Source organism: Penicillium psychrosexuale, assembly GCF_028828465.1.
Source record: "Penicillium psychrosexuale strain IBT 29551 chromosome Unknown utg000003l, whole genome shotgun sequence".
NCBI lineage: Eukaryota > Fungi > Ascomycota > Eurotiomycetes > Eurotiales > Aspergillaceae > Penicillium > Penicillium psychrosexuale.
Genome location: NW_026643188.1, coordinates 918,641 through 937,232, shown reverse-complemented (window position 1 = coordinate 937,232; position 18,592 = coordinate 918,641). Strand labels below are relative to the sequence as shown.

The window sequence follows — 18,592 nt, the reverse complement described above, 5'->3', positions numbered from 1 at the left end:
GGACAGCAAGCCATGCCAGGTGCCGGTAATCATTTTACAAGGCTTCCCAAGCCCTAAGTGGAAGAATAACACGATTCTAGTCACTCATTTGATATGTGCCTGGTCCCTTAAAATCCATGCAGGAACCAATTGCCTCGTCTTGAGCGAGACAATCCTCGCTTCAAATTGCCATATTTTCCAAGTGGAGCAGTAACGCCACAGACTTGGGGAGATTACTAGTATGTAGCCATCCGGGGGCTAAAAGCCCACGATATCCTCTCATTCACTTACTCGCTTGCTCACTTGCTCCTCTAAACATTCTTTTGCTCCTTTGTGGTGATTAGTCACCCGTCCATTCGTTTACATTGGCTAGATTCTATACAAAAATGATGGTCCAAAGCTGCTTGATGTGGCTTGTCCACGTTCTTCCGGCTGTTGCACTCACTATCACCGCGCCTGGTCAAACTATTCCCTCTTTAGCTCCGCTCTTGGGTTGTGGTTCTGAAAACTTGATTGAGGATGTGGCTTTCGAGACTATCGATCTCGATGACAGTGTGTGGACTGTCCTCCCGCCCGCGGCCGGTGCTGCTGTCGATGGATACTTGTTCGTACCTACCTAATCATACATACAGACCAAAGTTCCTTGCAGAGTATAAATGAACTGACTCGTATTTTGTGATAGGCATCTGAGTGCCGAAGCTATCCAATCGCAGGCCCTGTTGATCCAGACCGTTACTGGCGCCGTTGCGGAAGAGACTTACTCTGTCTCTTTTGATTTCCGCCTGACAGCTGGCTCTTGTACCGTGGATCTAGTACTGAATGATGCAAATGTCGGCGTTAGCACTCTTACAGCCGGTTCCTGGCAGACTATCACCAAGCAATGGACGGCTGTTAGCTCAGAAGCCGACATGCTCATCCTAATTAATTGCCCTGGTGCCACGATATCGGGCGCAACAGTGGATGTGAACAACGTCTCGTTCGAGAAGAGATGTGGTTCATTCACCTCGACCAGCGTCTCGGTCCCTACCAAGACCCCATCGGGCTCGCCTGTGGCCACCAGCACTCCGCTCGCCTCTTCTGTCTCCCCATCTGGCCATTCTAGCTCCGAGGGATCGGGATCTTCATGGCTCTCCTCAGTATCACCAAGTAGCACTGTAGGCCCTATCACCTTGACAACACCTATCACTGCTTCTAGTGGTGCCATCAAGCCCTCAGCCTCAACCCCTGGAGCACCGGCATTTTCCCAGTCCACCGCACCGACAACAGCTGCCTCCGTGAAGCCAACTAGCTCTTCCCCAGCTGGAACTCCTGCGCCACATACAACAACCACTATCACTGGACCTGTAAACCCCGCTTCCAGCAGTGTCATCGAGTCCTCGGCCTCGACACCGGGAACACCAGAATCTTCAGAGTCCACCGCGCCGACAACCGCTACATCCGTGAAGCCAACTAGCTCTTCCCCAGCTGGAACTCCTGCGCCACATACAACAACCACTATCACTAGACCTGTAAACCCCGCTTCCAGCAGTGTCATCGAGTCCTCAGCCTCGACACCGGGAACACCAGAATCTTCAGAGTCCACCGCGCCGACAACCGCTACATCCGTGAAGCCCACTGGCTCTTCCCCAGCTGAAACTTCTACGCTGGATACGACAACCACTATCACCGGACCTGTAAACCCCGCTTCCAGCAGTGCCATCGAGTCCTCATCCTCGACCCCGGGAGCACCAGAATTCTCAGAGTCCACCGCGCCGACAACCGTTGCATCCGTGAAGCCTACTAGCTCTTCCCCAGCTGAAACTCCTACGCCGGATATGACAACCTCTACTGTCTTCACCACCCGCACTGCGACTATCACAGCCTGTCCCTCGACTATCACCAACTGCCCAGCCACTGACAAAACAACTCACATTACAACCGAGACTATCATCGTCTCGACCACCGTCTGCCCTGTTGGAGATGCAACGACCACCACCGATGGATCCAGCCCTACCGGCCCATCTGGCAGTGGCAATGACTACACAATCTCAACAATCCTCTCAACCAGAACTGTCACCTTAACCCAATGCCCGGAAACAGTGACTGACTGCCCAGCCCGGGACCAGACAACACACGTCACGACAGAGACCATCGTTGCCGGTACCACCTCGGTCCCGATCAACACCGCTGTGACCACCACGGCACCTGGTGCAGTGCATACATCGACTGTTCCTGTACAGACGGCGACTGCTGTCCTTAGCAGTGACACAAAGACTTCAACCGCATACTCTGTTGGCACCATCACAGGCACCGCTACTGCCGAGGGATCCAGCCCTACCAGCCTATCTGGTAGTGACAATGACTACACAATCTCAACAATCCTCTCAACCAGAACTGTCACCCTAACCCAATGCCCGGAAACAGTGACTGACTGCCCAGCCCGCGACCAGACAACACACGTCACTACTGAGACTATCGTTGCCGGTACCACTTTGGTCCCAATCAACACCGCTGTGACCACCACGGCATCTGGCGCAGTGCACACATCGACTGTTCCTGTGCAGACGGCGACTGCTGTTGTTAGTAGTGAGACAAGTATTTCGACTGATTACTCTATTGCCATCGTCACAGGCACTGCTACCACTGAGGGAGATGTGATCAGTGAGACTGGTGTTTCTCACGTTGGTGAAAGTGGACCTGGTTCCGGAGTATCGGCGAACCAAGGTGAGGGTGAAGATGAAGATTCGACCGGCTCTAGCTCTGGCTCTGGCTCTGGCTCTGGCTCTGGCTCTGGCTCTGGCTCTGGCTCTGGCTCTGGCTCTGGCTCTGGCTCTGGCTCTGGCTCTGGCTCTGGCTCTGGCTCTGGCTCTGGCTCTGGCTCTGGCTCTGGCTCTGGCTCTGGCTCTGGCTCTGGCTCTGGCTCTGGCTCTGGCTCTGGCTCTGGCTCTGGCTCTGGCTCTGGCTCTGGCTCTGGCTCTGGTATCTCCGCTGGTAGCAATACCGGCCACCCCTCTAATCTGCCCGGCATCACACGCATCAGCTCAGCCACACCTTCAATCTCCGCCGGAATCCACTCAGTCACAGCCAAGGTTTTCCCCGCCGCAGCCTCTTCTCCTACTGCTGCCACAGGCGCAGGTGCAAGCACAGGTTCGGGTTCTACTACTGAAAGCAGCAGCTCAGCAAGTGCATCACCTGTGTTCAACCGTGCTTCGTCCTCGACTGTTTCCGGCGCCTTGTCTGCTCTTGGTGTTATCGCTGCTGTCGCACTTTTCCTTTGAGTACATATCTCTTTCTGTATATTTTTGATATGGATAATAATGGATCCTGGCATTTTCCTAAGGACCGAGTCTATAGTTATATAATATATCTAGTAAAGCTTATGGTTTGCCTTTAGAAGGTCGATTGAGCTTTCAAAGTCCGAAGCTTTGTTTTGCAACATGCTTTGAATATTAACGATATTCCCCTTTTGCTCAAAAGGCCTTTGTATACGCCTGTCTAATTGATTGCTTTTCAATGTTTTCTTCATTGGCAGGCTTGTCACAGCCCATTCAGAGGCAGTGTAGTAAATTGTTCTTTTTTATCCAGGCATGCATGACCTAGGCACCTGACATAAAAGCCCAAACGCTCACCAAGGCATAGGATAGACCGGTCAGCCATATACAATACCGGCATATATGAGGAACCCAAAACAGAAATAGTAAGAAACAACCTGCGAAGAATCATACCATCATGACAAATGCGATAGTGCTTTCGAGGTCATTGATTAACTATCAACCTTATAGTTACTCCGTACAACATGCGTACCTACGTACTTGTGCCCTCTTATTTGCCTCCCCCGCCCTTAGGAGAAAGGAGGGGTGCTTGAGTTTTCCGATTTTTTCCTTAAATTACGGCGAAATGGAATCATATAGTGCAGCCAGGAAATATGGAGATGTTTTATTCTAGGGGAAAAGCTGCCGAATGTAGCCGGTCGGGCATCGTTGGTCCTGTTATCCTGTTTTTTCCTTTTCCTTTTTTTCTGTAGGTCCATTTATTGATGTATTTATTGTCTATATTGGTTAGAACCATCACATGTGGTGCAAGATATATATAGGCAGGTACTATGGTACCTTGAAAGAATCGGAGGAACTGCATCGAACATGGAGAATGGCAAGGCACGAGGTCCGAGGGGCTTCCTTTTTTCTTTCTGGAATTCATTAATACGCGCAATTTTCGATGCCTGTTATAGTTAAGTATTTCAAGTATTTAAGGATTAATAATGTATTTCTAGACCCCTCTTGGAGAAATGAGTTCCATATATATGGGACTTTTTATTGGCACGCAGAAGATGTATGCGCCTTTTAAGCAGATAGGCACATAAATATAGCGGGCTGTCAGCCTCAGATAAATACCTGCCAAGACACTGTTTTTGCCTCCAAGAGTAAGTACATGTACGGAGTACCTCCAACATATCCATTTGCCCATGCAGCATGACGCTACTCCGTATTAGGATGCAGACTGCAGAGATCAACATCCAGGTCTTCGCTGAGGGCGGAGTTGTCCACGGTGAGTCAGAGCCCCGGTTCCTCCCTAGGTGGCCAGTTAGACTGTGTCTGACATGTCAGAGCCCAGAAGAGGTAGGGGGAGTGCTAGTTATGTACGGAGTACGGAGTAGATGGAGTGTTTGTCAGATGCATGGTCTCGGTTGCCCTTGCTTAGGTGTACGGAATAATGGGCCGTGTGATTACATATCGAGGGATAGAATGACCCGGCGACAGCTGTAAGGTTTGTTAGTTTGACTATAGTGCCTACTTGTACTTGTACTCGGTAGTTGTACATAATTGGAGTTGGTTTGTTGGCAGAGTCCGGATGAACACATCCGTAGGTAGCACTACGTAGGGGTTTTGTAGATTAAGAAACGGAGGGATGCGGCATTTGATGTTCAGATGTTTTTTATAGATATGATAATGATAGTGATTTAATAAAGGGATGTTTAGTAACTACTCTTTACTATTCAAATTTCTTGAAAAAGAATTCCAACCGAGGCGAAGGAATATACTGAGCTTACTAAGCCCGAATTTCATTTTTTTCTGCCAAAGCTCAATACAAAGCTCCGTACCAGTCAGAACCAGCGAGAACCAGTGACACGGACGTTGCATCACCGGATTTGCCTTAAGGGTCTAGGGCCTTTTTCTTTACTATTAACAGCCTTACAATACAATTACATGATAATAACTGTGCACGTTTTCAACTTATTGGAAACGCAGGATAGCTTTTTATAGTAAAAAATAAAAAAAAGAGATAGTCAAGAAAACTAATAAGAAATGACGATCTTGTTAAATTCACATTCAATAAGCATCATGATTCATACTTTGTAGGTGGCCTAATTTACCTGATACTAGCAGAGACACGATGTGCGAAACAGCATTTGAGCTTTTTAAATTTAGAATTTCCATGTGTGGGCCGAGTGACTCCTTCCCTGTATACCAAATACATGTAAAATTACCGGGGCAACCCAACGGCCTTTTCCCACAACGCCCCTATACAACTTTTCTTCTCTTCATCCTCCTTCTCAACCCCGTTTTTTGTATCAATCTTCTCCCGTGTCAACGAGCTTTTCACTAAGTGTCGTTGATCACCTCATTCTGTGAGGTTTGCGTCTACGCGTGGGAAATTTAGTTTTCTTCCACCGGTGCTCTTCCTTCTTCCAGCGCGTTCGGTTCACACTTCTACGTGGGCTCTTCCGCTTCGCTTCGACCTGGTTATTCGCCTCTCAAAGCCCATTGAATTGACTGGATTGTGATCTATCACCCTCCCTCACAAGCTGCGTCACTGAGGCACTTCAAGCGAGGACTGTGTCATTCTTCACCGTTCACCACGCTCCTTCCAATTCCCATTTACTTGTCATTTGTCTGTTGGATCATTGAACGCACCTCGATGTCATTCAACTAGAGACTGCCCTCTAGGAATACGACAGAGCGATCCGCTCGCCGAGCACCGCTCTTCTCCTCTTCCTCCCCCCCCCCAGGATCAGGATCTGGTGGAGTAGACGGTTCGTCTCCTTGTTTCTTTAACTCTTGTCTCTCGGTCCATCAGGCTTTTGCCTACCCCGGAGGCCTTTTGTGCTGATTCATCATCTTCCCTGGCAACAGAATACGTCTAGCTCCCCGTCCTGAACTGGTAACCGCCCTTCCCCTTCTCAAGATGCCGTCCTTCTTCGTCCCAGGCCACCATGGCCTGCCTACGCCTCCCCATGTCAACGGTGGTCGTATGGAAGACCCATCATTCTACCCAGTTGGTCACGCAGGATTCCCTCCTCGCTACCACCAAAGCGGCAATGAGTTCATCGAACAATACTCGCAGTCTCTGTGTTACGCCAAACCCACTTCGATGAATCTCCACCAGTCCGCCCATCCGATGAACACTGCTCGCGATCATCACATGATGAACCAGCAGCCCATGTTCAACCCCATGGTTGGCACTGGATTGCCCTCAATCCGCAGCAACGTCCAGCTTCCCCCCATGGATGCTACAATGCCGCCTCACTACCGTCGACAGGAAGCCGCCCCGATGCAACAGCAGCTCGAACAACCCCGCAAGGAGGAGAAAGCAACTGGAGGTGTCGCAGCTCACCTGGATTATGAGATGGATCGCATGTCCGACTTTGTGGCAGAAATGGCTCAGGGAATGTATGATTTGTTCGAGACCAACATCACCATTGCAGATATTGACCTCGTGCGAAGCATCTACCCAGGATCTTCGGTTCCCCCCCAGTTTCGGAAATACGTCTTTCAGATTTTGTCCTCGACACGCCTCCCAAGTTCTACCATTCTGCTCGGTCTTTTCTATTTGGCCAGCCGTATGCGCCTGGTGTCAGCCAAACGCGCCTTCACCAAGGCAGACAGTAGCCAAGTCTACCGCATGTTGACTGTGGCTCTTCTGTTGGGCAGCAAGTTCCTTGATGACAATACCTTCCAGAACAAATCCTGGGCTGAGGTTAGCAACATCCCCGTTGCTGAGTTGAACCACATGGAATTGGAATGGCTTTTTGCCTTTGACTGGAAGATTCACGACCGCATCTACGACAAGCAGGATGGTTTCGCCTCGTGGCGCGCGCACTGGGACACCTGGCGGGTCAAGGCAACAGCTCGGACTCAGGAGTCTCGCCAGACTCTGGCACCTCTCGAGACCAACGTGGCCCGCAGCCAGGTTATTAGCAAGCCCCTTATGTCCCCCGAAGGCCCTATCCCGCCGCAGTACCAGCGGAGCTCCCAAATTGAGAACTCGTGGCTCAACCCGACCGCGTCCGAGTACTCGCCTCCCTCTGCCCTTTCCAGCGGGCCCACAACCCCCGACTACTACTCGGTTGGTCCTTGGGGTTACGCCAACCCGCCTCCACCTCCGCCCTACTCGCGGGGCTGGAACGCACCCTCACAGTACATGGTTCACCCTGCACCTCGCTCCCAGCCTCCGTCCTATCATCACACTCCGGCGTACGGCTTGCCATTCGCACAGAGTCTCTGGACGGGTCATGGTTCGTCGTGCTGCTGCACCTACTGTGCCAAGCATCTTGAGCACTACATGTGCAACAATGCATTTCCCTCTATGCATCAGCCGATGATTGCAACCTAGTTGGTGATACTTGGCAGGTTCTGCTCACGACCCCGGATGGAACAGACTGTGTCGACGGCTCAAGATCACAAGTCTCACCGCATATTGAATTCCTTCTTGCTACAGCTCTAGACTTCTTTCACCGTTAGTTTGGGCGACTCGCATGGGATTTCTTCCGATACCGTTTCTTCTTTTGCTTGAATTGTTTTCAATCTTGCGCCTTTCGACCTTTTGCTTCGTTTAGCTTTCACTTGCTTCTGAGCACTTGGCCTACCGCGTCCACAAAAAGTATTTCTGTTCTGCGTCCGCTGATTCTCGTTTGGCAAAGCGAAAAAAAACAACTCGAAAATGGAAAAAAAAAGAGGAAAAACGCTCCCACAGCGGACATTGGCATGCTCCCGGCAAACCCACAATGCAGAATATTGACTCAACTTGTTATATTGGTATCACTTTGATTTCATTGAGTCTTACTTCTAACCTCATTGTTGGGTCTTTCATCTTTCCCTCCAAAGGTTGCCGGGGCCGCAGTCACGACTATCACGAATCCCCAAAATCTGACTTCTTTGTTTATTACCCACGACTTCGGTTCATATCCTTGGTCCTTTTGTTTTATGCTTGGCATTTGTGTCTCGCGGTGATTACCTATAGAGTGCTTTTTCTTCTTTTTCACTTCCATTTCATTTCGGTACATTATTCCCATTCGCCACGCTACGTGCAGTGCCCGACGTTAATCGTGTTTCTTCACTTCTCAACTCAAATTTTCAATTTTCATTCCTTTTTTTTTTTTTTTCTTCTTTCGATTCCTTCGATTTGTTTTTATCTTGCTCTACCGAGCCGTTCTTCTCCAATCAATGAGATCAACAATTCAAGGATTTTTTTCCGAGCCTTCTAAGCTGCATGATGTATTCCATCATTCCCACCCACCTCTCTCTCTCCTCGCTTGTGACACAGATGACATACGATTGGTCTTGGGATTTCGGTACCCTTGATACATCTTCTGTCTGATGTCATTTTGAGAGTCTGGTGAGTTCCCGCGATTTGACAACTGTAGTATAGCTGAATTTGTCTGCTCTTTGCCATTCGGCACTGCCAGCGAGCTGGGGCCGTCCCGCTTCCATTGGTCATGCGTTGACCTGACTACTGGCGTCCGTGGCTATGGCTATCAATGCTCAGTTCCTTAAGATGTTTCACTAATTAGCGGCAAAGTATTGTCTTTGTCAGGACTACCAAACTTTGGTGTTTTGTTCCCGGACTCGTATGAATGTCCCCCTCGTACCTTCTGTTTGAATGGTGAGCCTCTACTCTATAACCACTGCTAGATTTGGCAACCTCTTAGGCTCTTTTTGGGACATTTAATGAATCCCGAGTCAGGTCTCGTAATATATACTTTTATGATGGAATTTAATATTGATTAACGCCGAAAAGGGCCATCATTCTGAAGTAAGATGTAGGTCAAATGCAGTTGTACTAGGGGGTAATCATCCAGACAGTCGTCACGGGTCGTAAGCGTAGATGTAGAAAAGAAAGAGACAGGAAATAAGAAGGAGAAGTGCAGTCAAGGCATCGACGAAAGCAACTGGAACAGATTTAGTAAACGCTCCCTTCGATACTTTGATTTTGCTTTTGCTGCTCTTCTAAGGATAATTCCTCGATGTGGAGATGAGTTGAGGAATCCGATGAAGAACTTTCTGGTCTTCGCGCCTGTGATTCCGAGTTGGATGACTCGTCTCCGTCGCCGAGAATATTGGCCATGCGGTGCTCGGGTTGGTCGGTGGAAGAAGAAACATGGTGGTGATAATAGTGATGGTATTGATGGGGATGGTGCAGACGAGGTTTCTTCGATTTCTCGGTGGCATTGCCGCTCATTTCGTCATCGCCGTCATCTTCGAGCTCCTGAGAGGGACCACGCTGTTGAGTCTGCTCGTTGGACGGGAATTCGAAATTTTGCTGGTTCTTATGGGACAAATTGCCAGTGGCGATGCCGGGAGAGGTCGGTACAACGCGACGGTGAGCATGATCGTCACTTTCGTCGTCGGATGGGGCGAGGCTGTTCGCTCCGCTCATGGAGCCTCCACCGTCACGGCCGCCAAGGTGGAAAAGGGCATACTTTAAGTGCACCGATGATGATGCAGCTGATGTGGGTGTATGGTCTTGGCTATTTCGGTTCAGTCCGTGCAAGTTTGGACGTTTTGGAGGCAATGGATTCACGTTTGGTCGGGCTTCGGAGCCTGAATCGTACTGCTTTGTGGTGTCTCTGTTGTCATTGTCGCGAAGTGTATGCTGCGGATTGGAGACGCGATGAACGCTGGGGTTGCGGCTGGTATCATCCTGGGCGAAATTGTCTTCTGAGAACGATACCACCTCGTCGATGGATATAGACTTGTGAAGTTTGGAGCCAAAGCCGCCTACATGGTCATCGGCATGCTTTGGTTGGGCATAGCTGGAATTCAATAGGTTCACTCGCAACGATTGTCTTCCCTCTGTAGTCATGCTGTGATTACAGCCGTCGGGGCAGCCGCCCCACTTGCGCCGAGTTGGGGTATTGTCTGTGTGACCGAGAGGTGGGATGGGCGCAGGGACCTGACCTTTCGATGCATTTTCACGATCTCGGTCTTTTCGAAGATCTGACCAGGTACGAAGCTTGTTCTGTAGTGTGTATTTCCCGTTTTCGGGATTGAGGGTCAATACTAGGAACTCGCAATGATTGATGTTGCGAAGGTCCTCAAAATACTCCACACTCCAGTGATACCACTTCATGAGAAATACTCGTGCCATGAGGCCGTGCGTAACAAGAACACAGACACTTGCAAAGTCATCCTCACCAAACTGGCGCCAGAGGGACTCGTTAAACCCACTAACTCGATCATAGGCATCTGCTGCGGATTCACCATTGGGAATCCGGTAGAAGAAATGACCGTAATCTGCCCGCTCCATCCACATGCGCTCCATCTCTGTGGAACATGGCTGGAAATTACCGAAATCTTGTTCCCGCAGCCGAGGTTCTTCATAAACCTTGATTGTGTCTTTCCGGAAAGGTGAAGGAGCGGGTGTATCAGAGGTTAGGGATTCAATAATTCCCTCGGTAGTCTCTCTTGTCCGCCGATATGGGGAGGTAAAGAAGTGAAGTGTATCGTCGGGTTGGAGAAGGTCACGTAGTCGACGGCCTGCATCATCGGCTTGTCGATATCCTTCAACAGTGAGCTTCACACGGTGGTCTGGAATAGTTTGATGAATATCGCGGTTTTTGTTGCCTTCTGACTGTGCATGGCGCACTAAAATTATCATCTATAAGTAGGAAAACTGTCAGTTTAAGCCAAGACATATGTCAATCACTCAGAAATAGAGACTTACCCGTGGCTTCCCCATGGTGGAAGGGTCATGGGGAACGTAATGGGTTTCGAATGCGGGGGAGAGGGGCTAGTAGAAGTATCCTATTTGCAGCCACAAGGACAACGAGGGAAAAAGAGAAGAAAAGAAGAGAACAATGATGACCTAAATATCTGTCTATCTAAAACAGAGAGAGAGGAGTCGAAAAAGCAAAGAAAAAGTTCATTCCAGTCGGGGATACAACTGACCCGCACGGGCCAACGGGCGGCTGATCCGTGGACCGTTCAGCGCTCCTCTTTTACGCATCTTACGAATAGCATCAACTCGCCATGGCCGATTTGCTGGAGCTACTCGCTCCACATCTAGATGCAACCAAATCGCACGATGTAACTACGGACAAATATCTCACTCGCCTCTCAACCTTGTCGCTCGAAGCTCTCCAGACCACAGAACCCCCATTGCTCGCCCAATCCTCCCACTCGACCCTTCTGTCCCTCCAAGCCCTATCGAACCGTTCGCACCGGGCATTTGTCACCTCTGCCGATAATTTGTCCACACTATGTACATCTGTCCCACAGTTGACCCGTGAGGCACAACAGCTACGCGATGCTATCCCCAAACTCGACGAGGAGGCCGTTGGGTTCTCCACCAAATACAGTAAAATCACAGACAATGCCGCCCTAGAACGACGGAAGAAAGCGATGCAGCTCTCTCGCAACGTCGATCGATTGTCAGATATCTTGGAACTACCAAGTCTGCTGTCCAAAGCCGTCTCCGCGGCCTCAGTCAACTCCGGTACCGGTGTCTCCTCTACAACCTACTCCTCTGCACTCGACCTGCATGCACATATCAAGCGACTACAAACATTATACCCCGAATCACCATTGATTCAAGACGTTGCATCCCAGGCGGAGGATGCTATGAAAGACATGACCAGTAATCTGATTACGGGGCTCCGAACCCAGAACCTACGGCTAGCAGCTGGTATCCGAACTGTGGGTTGGCTGCGGCGAGTGGCCCCGGATCTGGATATGATTCAGAGTGATGGGGCGGTCGGGACAGGAGAAGGCGCTCTTGGTGCTATCTTCCTGGTCTGCAGACTAGCGCATTTGGTATCGACGCTTGAAGCCCTGGATCCCCTCCGCGAGCTCGCGGACCAAGAAACCCAACGGAGACTCGCTGGCAAGGACAAATCAGACACGAACTCGTGGTCCGGTGGTCAGCAGACCGATCGCTACTTAAAAAGATACATTGAGATCTTCCGTGAGCAGAGCTTTGCAATTGTCTCGTTATACAAAAATATTTTTAACTCCGAGCAATCCGAATCCGAGTTTGCCATCTCAGGTTTACGAGGTGCAGACGTTCACTCCAAGGCCAAGTCAAAGCCAGCACACTCAGATGATCCCTTGCAACGTCTCCCCCCAGCGTTGGCTACTTTCCCAATGCATCTCGTGCAATTGCTCACGGATACAATGCGCTCATATCTTCCCAACGTCCGCGATCGGAGTTCAAGGGAAAGTCTTCTCACCCAGCTTCTTTACTGTGCCGCAAGTCTTGGTCGGCTAGGCGGTGACTTTGGCATGATTTTGACCGAGCTAGGCGGGGAAGAAGATACCGAAGATATGGCCTATGAATGGGAGGAGGTCATGCGCAAACATCGAGCTTTGGCAGGACGTCTGGAGCAATTGACCAGTCGAGTGCCGGTAAATTAACATTCATATACCCCGGAAGTATAATGCCATTTCGAGATGGTGGTGGCACTTGGTGGGGTCCGTGTATAATAGAACATAACGAAGCGTTTTTCTTGCCTTCTCAGTGGACTGTCTAATTGACATTATCCACATACAAATGCATCCAGATATTGTATACTTTGGCTGCCTCAAGATTCCAGCTAGCTAGCAATACTTCATCGCCGGGTTCTATTCTGTGCTGCTTGTATTCGCATTCCTAATATGCAGTTCCTGCGGGATGTTCTCGGTCATTGTCACGTCCGAGGATAGAGAGTCTGAATAAGCTGCCTTCGAACTCGGACTTTATGAACGGCAAAGGATCAATAGTCAGTAATTAGCCAAGACATTAGAGGAAAAAATTATATACAGGGGTAACATCAAGCTAACTGTAGTGTTGCCACAACTGGTTAGCTCTCATTTGCCGAGTGACTCACGAAGACTTCGAGGAGCTTTGCGCAGTTAAAATGCAATCATATATAAAGCGTGCAGTTATTCCACTTGGAAGCCTTGCAGTTAGCTTGGCTGCAAAATGGTTGTCCACTTTAATCCGCTCACTAAAGAGCCATATCTCCAACTCCCAGCACCATGTGCAAACATCATCATCACTCCACACCGTGAATACCAGATCGAGGAGGCATCCGCTGCAATGACCGAAATCCTTAATGACCCACGGGTGTACTCCTGGCTACAGGGGCCACCCTACCCTTTTCTGCCTGAGCACGGCATAGACTGGGTCAAGACGAAAGTAGCAGAAAACGAGGATGTCCTGTCTACTCTGCAAAGAGAATTCGAAACGCAAAGTCAGCAGGGCGACGGTTCAAATTCCCCAGAGGAGCTGGAGTTTTTTGATAAATGCCCTTTCATTTGTATCCGCAAAGTAACAGAAAGAGACCCTGCGACCGGCGCTCCGCTTCAAGATGTCTTGATCGGAGACATTTCACTGATGCGGTATGCTTTCTATGAGCTGCAACCCAATAGCTCGGAGATTGTGCTGGCACAGAATCAGAATAATGATTTGCCTGTGGGGCACAAGGATATCGTCTGGGGTATAGGATGTATGTATGGGCACCTTAGTGAGACTCGAGGTCAATTGCTAACAATGTTAACAGACTACCTTTCTCCTACTCAACACAGCCGAGGAATTATGAGTGTTGCTGTTAGAACTGTCATTCAAGACTGGGCTATCCCTCGGATGAACCTTCATCTTCTTAGAGGCAGCTTTTTTGTTGGGAACATAGGGAGCATGAAGGTATTTGAGAAGAACAACTTTGAGGAGGTTGGTACATTCAAGGACTGGGCTCCGACAAGCCCAAACAAGGGACGAGGGAAGATGTCGATTGTTGTAATGAAATGGAAGGGGGCTTTGTAGGTACTATCAAGCAATATCAGGGCTTAGCATAGGAATAACTGTACGTTGTGCGGAGTAGTCTCGATCAATAGTTCTATGATCTTTCCGATCTTTAATTAACGCAGCCCACCTGCCTACATCAGGGGAGAAAATAAGTGGCCCTGTAGCGGGTCTAATCCTTTGGCTAAATAGATTCAGCTTTTACGGAGTACTACTCCGTACAAGTTTGATCATTTGCTTGCAGCTCAATGCTAACCAATATGGTCACTGATGCGTCAATTCGATACATCCAGTTGCCTATGCAAGGTTGATGATAGATAATTCCCCTTCTCTCCTAACGATTAGAAGTGTTCTGTCCCTGAATTGTACCCCTGGTCACGCGACTACTGTTGGATCCACTCTGTATCATACAGTTATTGGCTAAGTTCTACTTTGTACGGAGTACTCGATCTCAGATTTCAGCCTGTGAAGGAAATAATCGTCTTTTGCAAGCCAAGGTGTGGATCTCGAATCTCATGGCCGAATAGATTCATGCTCATGCACGTAGATCACGGACTATTGATTGTTTCATATTACTTTGCCCTTTAGCTCCTTATTCGCCCGGTTTGAAATCAAATGGAAATAACCAAGTGAAATAAACCGAACCAATGCTAGCTGACAAGGGAATAACAATCAAATGACTTGTAATAACAACGCGAGCAATAATTCTTGCTAGATGTTGGGAAGAGTATTGAGCAAATTAATGCGCCTGCAGGTATGGAGTGCTTCCGTACGTACAGTTGCTTCTCATTTTCCTAAATAGGAAGCTATGCGCATCTGCGTTTTTGTGGATTACGAGCTCAGCTAACACAGCTGGCTTTTTCAAACGCCACATATTTCTAGGGCTCTTTGAATGGTCCATAGAGTACGGAGTAATACTCCCAGCATAATTGAATTTTGCTCTCAAATAAGCGATTGGATCTGGCATTCCGATCTCATATTGTCAATAAATTATGTACTCTGCAGTACTCTGAGAATATCTGTGATCTTTTCAGGGTCGGATGAGTTGCGAGGGATGGAGAGTGCGAAACCTTCAACATATTGTAGGCTATTCCATTCGACCCTGTATGTTGTACAGAGTACAGAGTACTACGTACAAATCGGGTAAGAATAGGGTGGAGTAGCAAGGGGAAAAATGCCGCCGATTGGAATGAAGCGAGCTCAAAGAGGCGCGTGGCTAACACCCGGGAGAAAAACTGTAGGACAGACCCATCTGCTTGCATAGCTTAGGCGCAGAATTTGAATAGCGCTGTAGATCGCGAGATTGGAAGGTCAATGCTCCTTTGGCCATTCTAGTATATTAATGGCTCTGTTTCCTTTCTTCGGTGAACCCACAGAGAGAAATTATCAGGATAATTCACCATGCATCTCTCAACTATATCCGTGCTTCTTTCGGTTGCTCTAGCACAAGCTTCTTCTTTCATCACTCCTAACAGGCACACTACAAACAAGGTCAGTAGTCCTAAGACCCCTTTCATGGTACCAGGCCATATAAGTTTCAAATGCTCATACTTCTTAGGAGCCGGATTACCCAAAAAGATGTTACCCCGACCCCTGTAAGGGAGTGACCCACGTGAACTCTACTGCTGTTTGTGGTGACCCACGACTTGGTCCGAAAGTCCTCCCCAGATATTTCCCTCTCTCCAATGAGCTCAAGACATACGCCCGCTTCGGCGAGCTCTGCCCAATTGAGTTCCTGGAGAAATGGACCGTGAACGCTTCCGACCCAACGGCTTACTGGATCTATCCAGACAGCGACGGATTTGCCCAAACATCCACGAATGCGTCTATTCTTGGCAATTTTACACTCCGCGTGGGCCAGAAGCTTGATAGATTCGGGTCTGAATTTGGAAAGTTCTTGGCACCTCTTGGAGCTCCATATATCGAGCGATCCCTGCCACCATCCAATCTGTTCGCGCCAACCAACAGCAGCTTCCCGTACAACTACCATGTCTACCAGGTGACCAAGGAATTTGATGTCCTTTTGGGGCCCATTTCGCCTTGGTTTGAGCAGCCTGGGTTTGGATCCCAGCTTTTGGCTCTGACTAGTGTGGCAGATCTATTGGAAGAGGGAGCCTTGATAAGACTGGATTTGCAAGACTATGATGAAGCCGAAGAATACTCTGCGGGTTATCTGCCTGCTCCCAACAAAACTTCCACCTAAGTAGTCTTGGGAATACATGTCATGGAGAAAGACGGGTGATCAATTTTGGCGCATTGGGTTCTCTTTCTTACAGTATATGCTAGTTAAGGTTTTAATATCCAAACGCAATGTCACCAGAAGCTCTCGAGCATTCATCCCCTGCGACTCTACGAAGAAACTCGACAGTTTTTAAAGTATGCGGGCGGAAGTACTTTGCCTTATCAAACGCATGGGGAAAAAAGAGATAATGATTAAAGGTTAAGGTGCAATAAAAAAGCTTTCAAGTATATCTCAAGTGCCTAGCTCGCAATATCAGAACGGAATGGCATTACTGATCTTCTGATTTAGCTTGACAGGGTATCCCAGCATGCTATTATCTGTTAGTCTAGATATCAAGAAGTAGCAGGACAGCGGGACATACTCCTTTCCAGTTTGAGTGAAGCCGCAGCCGCAGAAGATCGATAGCGGATAGCAGAAAACCTAAAAAAGGGTTGTCATGAGTCTGGAGTCAAGCAAGAGAGTCTTTATGTTGTTGCCCGAGAAGATACTATATTTACTTACCGCTGATACAACGGTAGTGAAAAACCCTGTACATTTCGTCAGACATGGGTTCATTTTTCAGCCATTCACACTGCATGAGGAACCGAACTTACCGAGTGTCGGGCCAACCACTTTACAGTGGCATGGGTTCTGATCAGTGCCGCATTGGAAGCAGATGGGGAAGATCGGAATGAAAGGGATGTCGGCCATCGCGTCGGATTTGGCTGAGCTGCTGGGAGTATGAACTAGAATGTGTAGAGAAATGTCCCGACCTTCATCCAGACAGATTTCTCGAAGAAACGAGCTTCCCCAGATAGAGAATTCACCGCTTAGTTACGTTGAGTTTGGAATTCTATCATGATGACGCAAATGAGATCGAGATCGATCATCCTGTTTTAGGTAGTGGGGTGCTTTAGTTCATGTTGGGATAGAGATGATCTTCATACTAGTGACAAGTACATCAAACCCGTCCCATCAAAGTAGACTAAGTCCAAGTATGTACTCCGTACGGAGTACATCTAGTCAGAGATGTCAGCCTAAAATTAACCTCAAAAATGCCCCGGGACCGGGCCGGAGCCTCCCGATAAACATGAATGAAGTGGCTAACAGGGAAGCCACACAAGCGGACACAGCCACACGACGCGTGCCATTTCCCCTCAAACCAGACGTCATTGTCTACTCCAAGGACCGTTGAAACAACCTTAGAAGGTCTAAACCCCCTGAGTCTCATATTCAGCCTTTCCCCGCTGGAATTCAAATAGCATTCTTGTGCAACAAACATCCAGATCCACTCCAGGCAGCAACAGTGCCCAGAAAAAGACCCAAGGCTACAACTATTTGCGACAAGAAACCCGTTCTTGGCATATAGTCCATTGTTTTTTTCCCCGCCCGTTCTCATCTTTTAATTCCACCTATCGCCTCGTTTTTTTCCCAAAAATCCCCCGGACTACCCTCCGGTACCACCGATAAACAAACCCCACCATGGGCGCCCGCAATATCATTCCCCTCATCCTGCTCCTCGTCTTTGTTGGCATCATCGCCGCGGTCGCATTTGTCGTCTACAGCATCATGCAAGATGTAGGCAAAAATACGCGCGAAAAGATGGAGCGCAAGAATATAGCTTTCACCAAGGACGGCATGAAAGTGCAAGTAAGGGAGGTCAAAGATGAGGCCTACAAGGATCAGACCCAGAGGTGCGTTTCGTCTTGCTGTGTTTTCTTCCGCCCTTGCTTGTTCGTGACGGCTGACCCGATATTTTCCCCATAGTGTCCTATTCAACATGTGGAACCACACTTCCTTCCCCGCTTACAAGAGCCGACTGTGGGATATGGCTGGCTCGTCTTCGTCGGAGCAGAAGGTTGCTGAGAAACGCAAGTAATATGTCGGACCTGCATAATCTTCTTGGTTGTGTTTCTGGTTCATCAGACTGCTTCATTCTGCACCAAGTTTCGCAATGAACTTTCGCAATGAACACTTGTCCGCTCGTGGATCTACACCGAGAATCTAAGAAGTTATGGATTTGATGCCCTAATATGACCACTTTCAAGGCTGAAACGGCCACCTTTCCACAAAAAGTTACCCGATCGAAGATCAGAGTGGATCCACCCTCTTGATGCCCCGCCGCTTATGTATGTCATTTAAATTGTAGACATGTCGATGCAGCCTTATAGTACTAGTGAATGTAGTTCTGGGTCTTTTTATCGTCTCGGTAAAGGCCAGTCTTGATATACGATCTTTCCATTCAAACCTGCGATCACTATGCGCCATATATTCCAGATTATATTTAAATCAATACGGGGCTCTCAACTCGACTTTGCTTTGAGATCGCCTCTGGTTTAAGTTGTTCAGTGTACTACATGTTGACAATTTAAGCGTTGAGTTGGTGTCAATTGACTGGATTGTATTATGATGACCCTG

At 48.6% G+C, this 18,592-nt stretch overlaps 9 protein-coding genes across 9 annotated transcripts; 7 read left to right on the top strand and 2 right to left on the bottom strand.

Annotated features, from left to right (window-relative positions):
- Positions 1 to 365: 365 nt before the first annotated feature.
- Positions 366 to 3,236, top strand: N7518_004271 (uncharacterized protein; the record flags this gene model as incomplete). The annotated part of the gene is made up of 2 exons (XM_057185198.1): positions 366 to 583; positions 662 to 3,236. The coding sequence occupies 2 exons, from the start codon at positions 366 to 368 to the stop codon at positions 3,234 to 3,236; spliced, it is 2,793 nt and encodes a 930-aa protein (XP_057041968.1).
- A 2,905-nt stretch (positions 3,237 to 6,141) lies between these two features.
- Positions 6,142 to 7,569, top strand: N7518_004270 (uncharacterized protein; the record flags this gene model as incomplete). Its single annotated transcript, XM_057185197.1, has 1 exon — positions 6,142 to 7,569. The coding sequence occupies one exon, from the start codon at positions 6,142 to 6,144 to the stop codon at positions 7,567 to 7,569; it is 1,428 nt and encodes a 475-aa protein (XP_057041967.1).
- Positions 7,570 to 7,960: 391 nt separating this feature from the next.
- Positions 7,961 to 8,553, top strand: N7518_004269 (uncharacterized protein; the record flags this gene model as incomplete). Its single annotated transcript, XM_057185196.1, has 2 exons — positions 7,961 to 8,182; positions 8,419 to 8,553. The coding sequence occupies 2 exons, from the start codon at positions 7,961 to 7,963 to the stop codon at positions 8,551 to 8,553; spliced, it is 357 nt and encodes a 118-aa protein (XP_057041966.1).
- Positions 8,554 to 9,135: 582 nt separating this feature from the next.
- On the bottom strand, positions 9,136 to 10,914 carry N7518_004268 (acid phosphatase DET1; the record flags this gene model as incomplete). Its single annotated transcript, XM_057185195.1, has 2 exons — positions 9,136 to 10,833; positions 10,900 to 10,914. 2 exons carry the CDS (start codon positions 10,912 to 10,914, stop codon positions 9,136 to 9,138), a joined length of 1,713 nt encoding a protein of 570 aa, XP_057041965.1.
- Positions 10,915 to 11,204: 290 nt separating this feature from the next.
- N7518_004267 (Dor1-like family protein) lies at positions 11,205 to 12,587 on the top strand (the record flags this gene model as incomplete). The annotated part of the gene is made up of 1 exon (XM_057185194.1): positions 11,205 to 12,587. One exon carries the CDS (start codon positions 11,205 to 11,207, stop codon positions 12,585 to 12,587), a length of 1,383 nt encoding a protein of 460 aa, XP_057041964.1.
- Positions 12,588 to 13,134: 547 nt separating this feature from the next.
- On the top strand, positions 13,135 to 13,974 carry N7518_004266 (GNAT family N-acetyltransferase; the record flags this gene model as incomplete). The annotated part of the gene is made up of 2 exons (XM_057185193.1): positions 13,135 to 13,660; positions 13,715 to 13,974. The coding sequence occupies 2 exons, from the start codon at positions 13,135 to 13,137 to the stop codon at positions 13,972 to 13,974; spliced, it is 786 nt and encodes a 261-aa protein (XP_057041963.1).
- A 1,380-nt stretch (positions 13,975 to 15,354) lies between these two features.
- On the top strand, positions 15,355 to 16,156 carry N7518_004265 (TNT domain-containing protein; the record flags this gene model as incomplete). The annotated part of the gene is made up of 2 exons (XM_057185192.1): positions 15,355 to 15,444; positions 15,512 to 16,156. 2 exons carry the CDS (start codon positions 15,355 to 15,357, stop codon positions 16,154 to 16,156), a joined length of 735 nt encoding a protein of 244 aa, XP_057041962.1.
- Positions 16,157 to 16,447: 291 nt separating this feature from the next.
- On the bottom strand, positions 16,448 to 16,885 carry N7518_004264 (uncharacterized protein; the record flags this gene model as incomplete). The annotated part of the gene is made up of 4 exons (XM_057185191.1): positions 16,448 to 16,505; positions 16,557 to 16,615; positions 16,697 to 16,722; positions 16,789 to 16,885. The coding sequence occupies 4 exons, from the start codon at positions 16,883 to 16,885 to the stop codon at positions 16,448 to 16,450; spliced, it is 240 nt and encodes a 79-aa protein (XP_057041961.1).
- Positions 16,886 to 17,656: 771 nt separating this feature from the next.
- N7518_004263 (uncharacterized protein) lies at positions 17,657 to 18,053 on the top strand (the record flags this gene model as incomplete). Its single annotated transcript, XM_057185190.1, has 2 exons — positions 17,657 to 17,868; positions 17,942 to 18,053. 2 exons carry the CDS (start codon positions 17,657 to 17,659, stop codon positions 18,051 to 18,053), a joined length of 324 nt encoding a protein of 107 aa, XP_057041960.1.
- Positions 18,054 to 18,592: the final 539 nt, after the last annotated feature.